The sequence below is a fragment of the Ambystoma mexicanum genome, chromosome 6p (genome assembly GCF_040938575.1).
Source record: "Ambystoma mexicanum isolate Mex_15411 chromosome 6p, UKY_AmexF1_1, whole genome shotgun sequence".
Lineage (NCBI taxonomy): Eukaryota > Metazoa > Chordata > Amphibia > Caudata > Ambystomatidae > Ambystoma > Ambystoma mexicanum.
Genome location: NC_090935.1, coordinates 1,000,284,902 through 1,000,297,896, shown reverse-complemented (window position 1 = coordinate 1,000,297,896; position 12,995 = coordinate 1,000,284,902). Strand labels below are relative to the sequence as shown.

The 12,995-nt window shown below is 49.5% G+C and overlaps 1 protein-coding gene across 1 annotated transcript in view; it reads right to left on the bottom strand.

Moving 5' to 3' along the window:
• LMNB1 (lamin B1) overlaps positions 1-12,995 on the bottom strand; it is a 505,711-nt gene that overhangs the window by 68,531 nt on the left and 424,185 nt on the right. Inside the window, exon 9 of the mRNA XM_069625602.1 lies at positions 3,799-3,918. Within this exon, the coding sequence (XP_069481703.1) occupies positions 3,799-3,918 (120 nt within the window). The remainder of the gene's footprint in view (positions 1-3,798; positions 3,919-12,995) is intronic.

The window sequence follows — 12,995 nt, the reverse complement described above, 5'->3', positions numbered from 1 at the left end:
ACACAAATGCATCAATCACTCAGCACCCCCCCTACTTATCAGAAACCATAACCATGATTTACTCCATCTGTCCTAAAAGAAGCCATCACGCTAATCAACTCTGAATAACCACTGCAAGAAGAGCCAAAGCCGGCGGCATTGGATTCCCCCCACAAAGCACCCAAGCTTTGGAATGCTCTCCCCAACTCCCTCAGAGTAGAACCGTCGCTGTACTCCTTTCACAAATTCCTCAAAACTACACTATTCAATTAACCACTACGTTCCTTCACCTACACTTGCTCTCATACGTTCTGGTACAAACGTGTCTGAAAATACCAGCATCTGTATACATTATCCTGTAATGAAAATTGCCTTGTAACCATCTTCCTTCCACTGTAACCAGCTTAATGTTTATCTGTAACAGCGCCACAATGCCCCTGGGCTGATGTGCACTTTAAATAAATTCGAATAGAGGCCAGGGCGCCTCTGGGGTTGGAACCTCTTCCTCTACCTTTCCCATGCCACTGTCCTCTAGGTGGATAAGAGGCAGAGGTGTTCGACCCTTGTCCTGAATTCCAATTGTTTCCTGCATTGTACTAGGTCTGGGAAAAACCAGATTGCCCGCGAAAGGACTTGCTTCTCTCTGAAGAGAGGGTTTCTGGGTAATCTGTTTAAGGGCCTTGAATGTCTCATGCTCTTTCTTGGCTGTTTCAAGAGCATTGTCCACTGCCTTACCAAACTGGTTGGTTTCCTCAACGGGTTTGTTAATTAGTGATGCTTGGGTCACTAGCTTGAAACCGGAGTTCCTTAGCCATGCATGTCTCTTGAGCAAGGTACCTTGTGCCAGGGTTCTCCCCGTTGCCTCGGCAGCGTTCAGTGTGTTTGAGCACATTCTGGTTCACCTGCTTGCCTTTGGAAACTATGGCGAGCAACTTGGTCCTTGCAGGTTCTGGCACTTCCTGGAGGCCTTTTTGTAGAAGGTTCCACTGGACGTCCGCATAGCTGGCCAATAGTGGTAGACGCAGCACCCATCATTCTCATCCCCAGGGCATAAAGTCTTAGATTCATTATCGGGTGGTGCCTCTGCTGTAGACAGGGGAACACCAGCCAGTTTTCTAGTGTTGGTAACCTCTAAGGAATCCGGAATGGCAGGACCCTGGATATAGGAAGGGTCGGTCGGAGAAGGCCGAAACAGTTACTGCCCTGGTCTGGGCCTGTGTCACCAAAGAAGGTGCAAACCTCCTCTTGATAGAGTTCAACAAGGGGATGGCCTGGCTGGCCACAGGTTTTTGAGTATATCCTCCACAAAATCAGAATCTTTTAAGGTCTCTTGAGTGCCGATCTGAAAATGGTCATCCGCCTTCTAAAAAATGCCATTGAATGCCATCTGATAGTCCACTGGGAGGCTTGCCGAGGTGGGAAGGGGGTTGGGGGGGTGGGTTTAGGGTAGATGAAATCTAGGGACGAGCATCAACATGACGTCTGTCCTCCCAATTGTCCATAAGACCTGTCTGATCATCCACATTGTAGTTTTCTGGAAAGGTGCCATCTTCATCCTGATCATAAGTGTCCATAACATCCTCAACAGTGAGGACACAAGTAGCCTTCATGTGGATCCTCCTACTTCAAGGTCCTTCAAAACAGATACAGGGGTAGAAGGAAAGTCTTAGAGGTCTCTTGGGAGCAAGGGCCTTAGAATAGGAGAAATGTTTCTAATCTGCCCATACATCCCTCAAATTTCCAGGGGAGGAAAGGGTGCATCTTCCTCCCAGTGGCGGCGAGGCCTTTCCCCTAATGGGCCTGACAAAGGCACAGGATTCAACGTAGTCCTGGCTGGGTTCTGGGCGCTGTGGTGTATTTTACGGCACGTCTCTTGGACGTTTTGTGTTTCACTGCCTCCTTCGACCGCTCCTTCAGGCTAACTGCCGAAGTAATCCTAGCGATGCGGTCAGCAATGGTAGGAGAATCCGGGCGGTCTACCGGCTGAACCAGAGGCTGAGCAGAGGATTTTGCTGCCACCGGGACAACCGGAGGCTGAGCGGAAGATTTGGATGCCACCAGATGAACCAGGGGCTGAGCGGTGGATTTCGCCACCACCTGGCACTCAAGTGGCATCTGCAAGTCCTCCTGGAGCACTTCGACATCTGCGTGTCTTAGTGTTAGCGCCCTTGACTTTGGATTGCCCGGTCACAGGCCGCGACTGCGGTTGCAGGGTAGGTTGCCGATTAGAGGATCCAGTCCAAGATTGACACTTCCGTTGGTGCTTGGGTACGCTTCGACACAGTCGCCGAAGCAGAGCATTGGGTTGTGTGTTTGGTGTTAGGATTGTGTGAGCCCCCGTCACTGGGTGTTTTCCTCCATAGCCGGACTATCAACAGGCGTCGAAAGTCCACAGCAGTCTGCGGCATTGATTTACAGGATTGAACAGTAGAAGTGACTTAATGGGAATAACGACAAAGTTGATAAGAATAATCTATGTAAGAGCTCTGCATTAGGGCGACCAGTAATCTGGGCGGAAAAAACAATCTGAGGGACCTCAGCGCGTGAGGGATTTTGAGTACACTAAACGTCTCGTTAGGGATAGCGTTAGACATGCCTTTGCCGACGTCCCCCTTTGATCCTCTAAATACAGCATGCAATACTCTGCGGTTACCACTGGATGTCAGACCATATGCACAGCATGTGATTCCAAGCAGATTAACAAGCATCAGAAATAACAAGCATCAGAAATCACAAAACATAATTTGTATTACAATTATTTTTTTTTACCCGATTCTAAAGCCTTCTCTCCCTCCCAAGTTAAGCCTGGCTGCTCCGTCTATGCTACCTTGAACTCGGGTGGTACAGCCTTATACTAAGAATGGAGTCTTGCATTGCCTATGTTGAATGGTTTTACTAAGCCCTTATTTGGACTTTAGAAAAAAACTGTCCTAACTATTCTTGGGAACATTTGTTCTTACAAGTAAAATCAAAGGGCTCCCAGCAACAATGCACAAAAGGTGGCCTGTTCTGCAAAATTAAATTAGATGCCTTAAACATTGAGGAAAGCAGGACTCCATTAAAAAAGTACACACAATGTAGCAGGGTTCTAAAAGTCATAGCAAAAGAATGTGAAAAAGGCTCCCACTGACTTAAGAATAAGCAAGAAAATCCAGTAGTCCACCAAAAAGTGCTTGGGGGGGTCTCACGGTGAGATTTGGCATACAAATGAAAAATCTACACAACACCAATTTATACTCACTGAAAACTCAGAAATGCATAGTGGTGACTTACAGAGCATTATTCTCGTGTTCAGGTATACTAGCCATTCAAAAAAAGGGCAGTGAAATCCTTCTGAACCCCCCCACCCCCACGAGTATTTAGTGTATATTCCCATGATTGAAGTTGCTTTAAAACCTGTATACAACCTCAGTTATTTACCAGTAGTTTGTTGAACTTTAAGTTTGTGCATAAAACTGGATATTTTTGTAATTACGTGTGTGGACTGCTGTTATAGACTTTGCACTCGTCTATTTCACACCCACACTACTTGATCCCGAGTGCAAGCCCAGTTGTTAAGCTTTTCTACCATTAACTGTGTCAAAGATTTTGCACCTATGGGAGTGCTTCTCAGAATCCTTCACCAGAGTAGGTGCTAAAAAATAAAACAGGGCAAAGAAGGCTACTTCAATATTATATCAAAAGTAGTGCAGTTTAAAGCCTAAATCTAACCCATCAGGATCCCAACATGAATTCTTAATCCTCTGGTTTAAGAGCGCAGTCCCGTTTGTAATGAAGACAAAAAACAAAGTGCATATAAGCATAATGTAAAGAACTTACCTCTCCCTGAGTGTTTGTCAAAGTTACTTCTACGTTTTCTCCGGTGCCCCAAGAATTGTGGTTTCGCCAAAGAAGGTTAGATGGAGGGCTGGCAGGTACTCCAGCATTGGCAGCCCAGATCTGGTTAATTGCCAGAGAAATCCAGAAATTACATTTTTGGAATGAATTAGGTTTGCCTAATGTAAGGCAGCATTAAACACCAGCATTAAAATATTGGCATTACAGCAATCCATTTCACACCAAGAAATGGTGTGGCTAACCAAAAATTACCAACAATATACCTATCAAATTCATAGTAGAGCATAATCATTTGGGTATCAACACAGGCACCTCTCCCCTGCCCAACACCAGATCGCCAAGTTCATGTACAGTAAAGTTTGCAAGAAAACCAACAAGGTCTATACATGCACCATTACTCGAATAAACATCCATTGCAGCGACTGTTTTACTGTTCCACAATCTCTTCAAAGGCTTTTGGGCTATTCCCACTGTAGGATATGAGAGCCAAGCTAACATTGCTGAGTATACCAGATTAGTCCCTAGCACAGGGAGAGTGGAACAGCGTTGGCCACTAGTGGCACATTTCAGGTACACGCGAAAGCCCAGTGCAGGGAGAGCTTGTGCTGTGCGGCCTACTCTTCCTGCCAAGTCTCCCAGTCTCGGTTGCTCTACTGCAGTTCATTTCCAGGTGCATGAGGGTGCACTGGATTGACTGGCTGCACCCATTATTTTTTCAATAGCATGGTCTCTGCTGTCCAGATAACCAGAAACCTATAGAGGATCCTGCCATGCACGCCTTTCACTGCATTTTCCAAATCTAAAGATCACTCTGTAATCAATTCACCCCAGCCAGTCAAACCATCAAAGTACTTTAGGTGAGGCGTGGGAGAGGCTGCACCCTGGGCCCCTGGTGGCAAAACGTATAAATTACTCACCATAGTGACTAACTTACTCCTAGTCCATAGTCCCCTTCCCCCCATACTGTACGAGAGCCCTCCACCTTTCACCAGAAAAAAAAAAAAAAAAAAAAAAAAAAATCACTGACCCCCTTACATTTAAATACACATGGGGAATGGCCCTGGGAGCATATGCTCCCTGACTCCGCCCACTGGCAGCACTCAGTCCCATTTGACGCATCAACACCAGTTTCATTAGGGAGGCGGCGGAGGCAGAGACACATATGGAGGAAAGGGGACTATGGACTAGGAGTAAGTTAGTCACTTAGTGACACTTACTCCCGTCCCCTTTCCTCGATCTAGTATGGGTTATTACAACTGACAGTGCCCTGGGGAGGAGAGCCTGACTGTTAGAGAGAATTTTCATTTCTGTGCCAATTCCCTTCAACCTTTGAAACTCCCGTGCCCCCTCCCTCCTACCCCCCCATAGCTTGCTTGACTTAGGACTTTTTCATTCCAATTCCGGACATTTCCTCACTCGTGTTTTCCCCAGATTTGGATTTTATATTTTCACTGTTTTTGGAGTCCGACAAACTCCATAGGCATCTACTTTTTGTATGGTGAGACAGCACCTTCAGTGCAGTGTCACTAAGAAATCTTTAGAATCTTACAGTTTAAATACCTTTTCTTGGGTGCACTACAGTTGCATTGCATTTGGTTATTTATATAGCGCTCTTTCCCCACTCTTGTGGCCTCAATGCACTTTTTCAGTTGGAACGCCTTTGGTGACTAGTCAATGTGCTGGAAATATAGTTACTCACAGTAATGACTAACATACTCTTAGTCCATAGTCCTTTCCTCCATACTGCATGGGCGTCCCTCGCTAGGGACGGGAGACAACCCTTTTCACCAGAAAAACCTTCCCTTAAAATTTGAGGTGCGTGTGGGTGCAGCCCTGGGAGCATGCGCTTCCCCCGACTCCGCCCGCGGGCACCACTCAGTCCCCATTGACGAGTCGACAATATTTAACATTGCCCGATGACAACAGTATTGAGGGGGCGGGGGGGGGGGGGGGGGGGGGAATGGGGTGAGGATGGTAGGACGTATGGAGGAAAGTGGACTATAGACCAAGAGTACGTAAGTCACTACGGTGACTAACTATCAACTACTCTTGCATCCCATCCCCTTTCCTCCATACTGCATGGGCGATTACAACTGAATGTAGCCCCAGGGTGGAGAGCAGACCCTTTTTAAGCAAATGGGTTCCTGAGAACCACCTGTCCAAAAACCGCAGAGCTAGAGCCGGCAGCCAAACAGTAATGCTTGCAGAAAGCAGAGGGAGTGGCCCAAGTGGCCATCCTGCTTATGACTTGCCAAGTGACATGGCACTGGAAAGCGATGGCCGTTGCTTTGGCCTAGACTGCGTGAGCATGCACGTTTGCCGGAAGAGGCTTGTGCTGGCCCTCGTATGCTTTTTTTGATGGCCGAGATCATCCAGTGGGCTATGAAGGCCTTCGAGGTCTGATAGCCTGGTCTTGAGCCTCCAAAAGTGACAAACTGGGTGTCCAATTTGCAGAAGCCCTTGGTCCTGTCCAAGTAGAATTTCAGGGCACGCCTGACAACCAGGCAGTGCAGTACTATGCTTCGTCCTTCAGATCTGCAAAGAATGTAGGAAGGATTTTCGTCGTTCAAATGGAAAGCAGACGGCGCCTTGGGCAGAAATGTTGGGTGTGTCTGCAGGACTACTTTGTCCCTGTGAAAGGTAGTATATGGTTACAAGACGACCAGTGCCTGGATTTTGCTGACTCGCCGAGGTGAGGCTGACTGGTAAGGCCGTCCTAATGGTGACCCTCCCAATGTTTGCAGACACTGTTGGCTTTGTTTGTGCGCAAGTGCGCCCAAGACTATATTAAGGTCCCACACGGGGTGCGGCCTCTTGATGGGCGGGTAGAGCCTTGCAAGCCCAGTCAAATGTTTGAGGGGATTTTCTCCTCAATCCTATCGTCAGAGTACCTGTATGCCCCAATGGCTGCGAGCTATGTACGGCAGATGTCCATGTGCACACCAGAGTGGGCGAGGTGTGCTGAGAAGGAGCGCACGTTGTCCAAAGTACATGCCAGGGGTTCGATTTCCTTGGAGTCTGCCCATTGGCAGCACCTGGTCCATTTACTTTCATACTGGGTCCCGATAGGCTTGCGCCCTGTATGATTTCCAGATTAGCCTACGAGAGGCTAAGGCGCTGCAGCGTTACCTGCTCAGGCACCATGCTGTTAGGGCTAGTTTGAGATGTGGTGTGGATGACCCTGCCCCCCTGCTGCGCCAGAAGATGTGCTGGGCCTGTCGGGAGTTGAATCAAAGGCATCTCCGAGAGGCTGAGCAGCTCTGAAAACCATGGCCTGGCTGGCACCATGGAGCCATTTGAGTTGGCGAGACTCCTTGATCTTGCAAATCACTGTGAATCAGTGTAGTGGGCGGAAAGGCATAAGCCTGCATGCCTTTCCACTGAAGCTGAAATGCATCACCCAGGGAGCCGGGGTCCTGCCAGGAGACGAACTGAGGGCACTTGTTGTGCCAGGGGGCAAAGAGATCCATCTGGGGATGACCTCATCTGTTGAAGATCTCCCGAATAACGAGGTTGTTTAGCTGCCACTCATTGTCAGTTCCCAACCTGCTGAGCCTATCCGCCTCCAGGTTTGATTCCCCCAAGAGGTGGACTGCCGTGAGGGCGAAGTTTCCCAGGGCCCACTCCCACATGTTGATTGCCAGTCTACAAAGGAGGAGGAGATCTGGTGCCTCCCTGCTCGCTGACCTAGAACACGCTGATCGAGTTGTCTGTCTCGATGAGTACAACGTTGCCCCCGAGAAGTCTTAGGAACGCTCCGAGCGCTAGCCAGATGGCGTTTAGGTCTAAACAATTGATGTGGTATTCCTGTTCCTGTCCAGTGGCCGAGAGATCGTCCAGGGTGGCTACCCAGCCCTCGAGCGAGGAATTTGGGGTGATGTGGCCTAAAGGGCTTGCCCCGCCCGTAGGTTGCAGTCCCTGGACAACCATGTTAGGTCCGGGTGGAGAGATGGAGGAACGTTGATCATCTCAGATTGGGAGCCCCGCTCATGGCGAAGTCGGCTGAATCCTCCTCATCCTGAAGCTCGTGTGTGGAACGGCTAATAAGACTTGCCAAGAGACCCAGGAGATGCTGGAACCACCATGCCAAAGTCACCTCTGCTGAGTAAGTGGGTGGTGGCCCTCTCGATGGCCGCGATCTTGTCGTCTGACAGAAATACCTTCTTGGAGCACGTGTCCCAGATGAGGCCCAAGAATGTCAGTCTGCGTGGGCTGCAGCTTGAACTTGAGAGAGAAGCCCAGATCGTGCAGTGTGTTAAGGGCATGGGAAGAGTGGTGAACCGCTTCTGGAGATGTAGCCCCGACGAGCCAGTCGTCGAGGTATGGATAGATGGAGGCCTTCCGCTCTTAGGAGGGCAGCCACCATATTCATTAGTCTGGTAAAGACCCTGGGGGCCAAGGTGAACCAAAAAGGAAGGACCTTGTATTGAAAATGGTAGCCCATGCTCCTGACCCGTAGGAAAGACAATGGAGCTGCCAAATCAGGACGTGCAGGTACGTGTCCTTCAGATCCAGAGAGCACATCCAGTCTCCCTTGCACAATGTCTCCGCTATAAAAGCTGGCGAAACCATTTTGACATTTTGTAGGGGTAAGGAAAGGTTGGGGGTGGAAAGGTCCAGCACAACTCTCAGGCCCACCTGGATCTTCTGAATTGCGAAAATCCTGGAGTAAAAGCCCAAACGTCGCTGGGAGGCTGGGACTTCCTCACTGCCTGGCTCTCTAGCGACCAGATCTCCACCAAAAGAGTTGCTGATCCAACGAGATAGTGGAGGAGAGGCTGGGATGGGATGGGTAGGCAGTATCCCGTAGAAGTCTGCCCCCCACCAGAGACACGTGGACCCAAAGGGGTGCATCATGCCTTCTTTCCCTCAGGCTGTCGCGGAGAAGGGAGACTGGAAAAACCCCTTACTCTTCTCCTCCCCCCCACCACCCCCCCAACTACTGAGGAGTGTGGCTGAGGATGGGCTGATAGCAAGAGTGTATCCCCCCTCCATCTGCCTGTACTTGCCATCCAGGAGTCGATTGACCAGCTGGACTGAGGGGGCTTGAGCCAAACCCCCTTGGCCAGGGAGACTACATCGGTTTGCAGTGGAATCCCCATTTTGGCAGAGGGGCATTGTGGGAGGACTTCAGCCAGACCCCTCACTGCCGGCTGCTCAACCTCGGGTTGGGGTAGGCCCAGGTACTCAGTCAGCCCTGCAAGACGTTCGTGGAAGGCCCTGGCTGAGGATGACATGTCGTGATCCTCATCCGTATCCTGTGGATCAGGAGGATCCTGCGGAGGAGTAGCTGGAGCCGGAGGCTGTGGTACAGGGACAGCAGCTGGAGGCTGAGCAGGAGGCTGGTACGGAACCGCCCGAGGAATCGGCTGGGGAGCCGGAGGCAGCGGCTGTGCCGGTGGAGGAGCTTGTGGTGCCAGTAGCATCGTAGGGAGGATCTCCCTGATGGCGTCCTTGAGGATAACCCCCATCCGAGAGGACTTCATGAACCCGAGGAAACTTTCAAAGAACCCCCAGAGAGGGGGTAGGGGGTACTGACTGGGTACCCGGGGGCTGCTGGAGCCGCTGCATACCCTGCCCATATGGTCGCAGTGGGAAACTGCCCTGCACACAAGGATAGGCTGTAGGCCACGTACCTGGTTGAGGCCAGTCCCATCTTGACACTCATTCTTCGCCAAACTCCTGGAATAGCATCGGACGGGTGCCTCCGTCTGGCACGGCAGCCGTCTCGTCGAGCTGCCTGCCACGTGTTGCTCGGCCCGCTGGGCCTAGACTCCAAGACTTGCGTGTGGATCACGTGACCTACCCTGATCCTCCGCCCTAGACCCAGTAGGTGTGACACCCTCGACATGGGGGTTGATCGAGCTGTGTTTAGGCGCCCCCTTGGATGTATTGCCGGTACTAAGGCGTAGCCCCTTGGATGACAATCTGGTACAAGACCCTTCCGGTCCCTCAACGCCAACACCGGGATGATCCAAGGATACCTCGGCCCCAAGGTGGGTTGCTGCAGCAGCCTTGGTGCATGTGCTGGTACAAGGACCTGGGCGGTCCCTCCTGCATGGGTCCTTGGGAAGGAGTCTCCCTTGCGGGTTGCGATGGAAAATAGCAGCCCTACCTTGGGCCTGGCTCAGTGTTTAATGAAGTTCTTGAGGTTCTCTGGAAGAGCTCCCTCCACCTAGCTAGTCTGTTCTTCAGCGATTTTGATGACAGCATGTTTAGTTTATTTATTTGATAATGCGCACAAAACCCAGGGGTAGCCGGGCGCAGCAGGTACAAGGTTACTTAAGCTTAGGTTGCATACAGAGGATAAGAAGCATATCAATACAGTGCATACGTGTCCATACAAGCAGTTGGAAATGAAAAACTAACAAGTTGCAGTATTAAAGGTGTGTCCAAAAAGGTAAAAGCAGAATAGTCAGACTAGGTTTCAGGAGTATCATGGCCATAGGTACCGCGCAAATTAGTTGTCGTTGGACCAGAGCCAGTTTTTTACCTTACATCTGAAGTTGGTGTATGGTAGGTTAGCCCTTAGTGCAGTAGGCAATGCGTTCCATGCCTGGGCAGCTCTGACAGGGACGCTAGCTCCGCCCGCTTTGGATCTTCTGAATCTGGGGGTTTCAAGCAGGAAGTGGTTGGTAGCCCTAGTGTGGTGTATGGACGATTTTTTGGTCAGTCTGGCTGAGATGTAGGGGGGTGCTGTGTTAAGCCCCTTGTGGGTGAGCGATAGTGTCTTGAGAAGGACTGTTGCTGATTTTCAGCCAGTGGTGGTCTTTCCTGATGTTGGAGATATGTTCTCTACGGGGTATGTCAAGGGCTGCTCTAAGAGCGTTATTTTGAAGGATTTGCAATTTATTTATGATCGTTTTGTTGGCTCCTGCATAGAGGGCATTGCAATAGTCCAGCTTGGACATTACTAATGAGTTAGCTAGTGTGACGCAGTTAGTTTTGGAAAGGTACGGTCTACAGGTCCTGATAAATTTACAAGTATACGCTGTGGAAGATGCCAAGGAGTTAACTTGTTTTTTGAGGGATAGAGTGGAATCGAGGTAAAAGCCTAGAGTTTTTACCTCAGTTGCCACCTTGATTATGTTACCATCTATGTTGAGGTTACTATAGTTGGGACTCAGTTTTTTTAGGTTGAGTCGGAACCCAAGATCAGTATCTCTGGCTTGTCGTCATTTAGACAGAGGCCGTGGGAAGCCATCCATGCCTGAATGAGGTACATTTTGTTTACTAGAGCGGTGTCTTCGACAAAGTTGCCAGATAGTGGTATGAGAATCTGCGTATCGTCCGCATAATTGGTGTAGGTAACCCCTAATCTGTCAAGTTTGTCGAAGAGTGGCTTAGTGGAACAAGTTACTTCTTACCTTGTAACGTTCTTTCGATGGGATGTTCCTCCGACGTATTCCTCATCTTAGGTATCTTTCCAGCTTTGCTGGCCTCGGAAATTTCTCTTTAGAGGGCGCTGCGCGTCGACGTCCGCCGAGTCGATGTCCCTCGACAGCCGCCGTATCGACGACGTCATCCTGCCTATAAAGGCCGCGCGCAGTGTCCGTTGCTCAGTTCCGTTTTGTAACCCACAATAATTCTTTCTGGACTAGACTAATCACCCTGAAGGAGCGTAAGCTGCAACAACAAGGGAAGTAGTACTGCAGGGATGGATGGGAGGGTCGATAAGGAATACGTCGGAGGAACATCCCATCGAAAGAAAGTTACAAGGTAAGAAGTAACTTGTTCTTCGAAGGGATTGTGTCCTCCGACGTATTCCTCATCTTAAATAGGCTCCCATAGCAGTGTTCTGTTACTGGAGGTGGGAGTACTGGCTTCATGCTTCCTCTTATTGATGAATAGAGTGCAATACTGCCCTTCCAAACCTCGTTTCCTGACTGGAGGAGGAATCCAAGTTGTAAAACCGTGTAAAGGTATGGACAGACGACCATGTGGCAGCCGCACATAGGTCTCGAACCGGCACTCCTCTTTTGAGGGCCGATGAAGTCGCGATACCTCTGGTCGAATGAGCCCTAAGATTTTGAGGGGGCTCTTTTCCTGCCAGTTTATAACATTCCAAAATGGCTAAAATAATCCATCTGGAAATGGTCTGCTTAGTTATCGGTAGCCCCAGCTTGTGACCTGCGTAGCCTACAAACAGCTTGTCTGCTTGTCTTATCCTAGCCAGTCTACTAATGTAAAAACTTAAAGCCCTTCTTGGGTCCAGCCTGTGTAACCTCTCTTCCTCTTTCCCCGGATGTGGAGGAGGATAGAAAGATGGAAGGGTAATCTGTGCGATATGAAATTCAGAAACCACCTTTGGGAGGAAATTAGGCTTCACTTGCAGAACAAGTTTGTCTTTGTGAAAGATTGTATGGGGGGGTCTACAAGAAAGAGCTTGTAACTCACTCACCCTTCTAGCAGATGTAAGTGCTACTAATAAAACAGTCTTAAGGGTAAGAAATCTTAACGAACAAGAGTGGAGTGGTTCGAAAGGTGTGCCCATCAGGAAAGTTAGACCTAAATTTAAATCCCATAGGGGAACCTGGAATGGTCTTGGGGGATAAACGTTAGTTAACCCCTTTAGAAACTGTATTACCAAGGGTAACTTGAAATAGGATGGTTCTTCCGCAGTGCGCTTAAAGATGGATAGCGCTGCGAGATAGCCCTTTATGGTGCCAACTTGAAGGCCTGAATTCGCCAAATAAAGTAGGAAGGACAAAACCATTGGTGTGCCACATGAAAAGGGATCGATATTCTTTTCCCTACACCAGCTGCAAAATCTGTTCCAACGGCAGCGGTATAAAGATTTTGTTGCTGGCCTTCTTACCGAAAGCAACACCTCCATAACATCATCAGGGAGGTCCCAATCCACCTCAGCCTTTCAGAAGCCAAGCGTGAAGGTTGAGGGTTGAGGGTTTGATGTCTGGATGGAGAACCTGACCTCCCTTCTGTGAGAGCAGATTCTCTGAGTGGAAGTCGAATTGGAGGGCAGATGGACAAGTCTAGAAGGTCCGGGTACCACGTTCTCCTGGCCCAATCCGGGGCAATTAGGCTCATGGTTTTCCGGAATCTTCTCAACCTCCTGATCATTTGAGGAATGACGGAGTGGTGGAAACGCATACAGGAGTGGAAACTCCCAGTCCACTATGAACGTGTCTCCCAGAGCTCCTCTCGGGGGAAATTCCCTT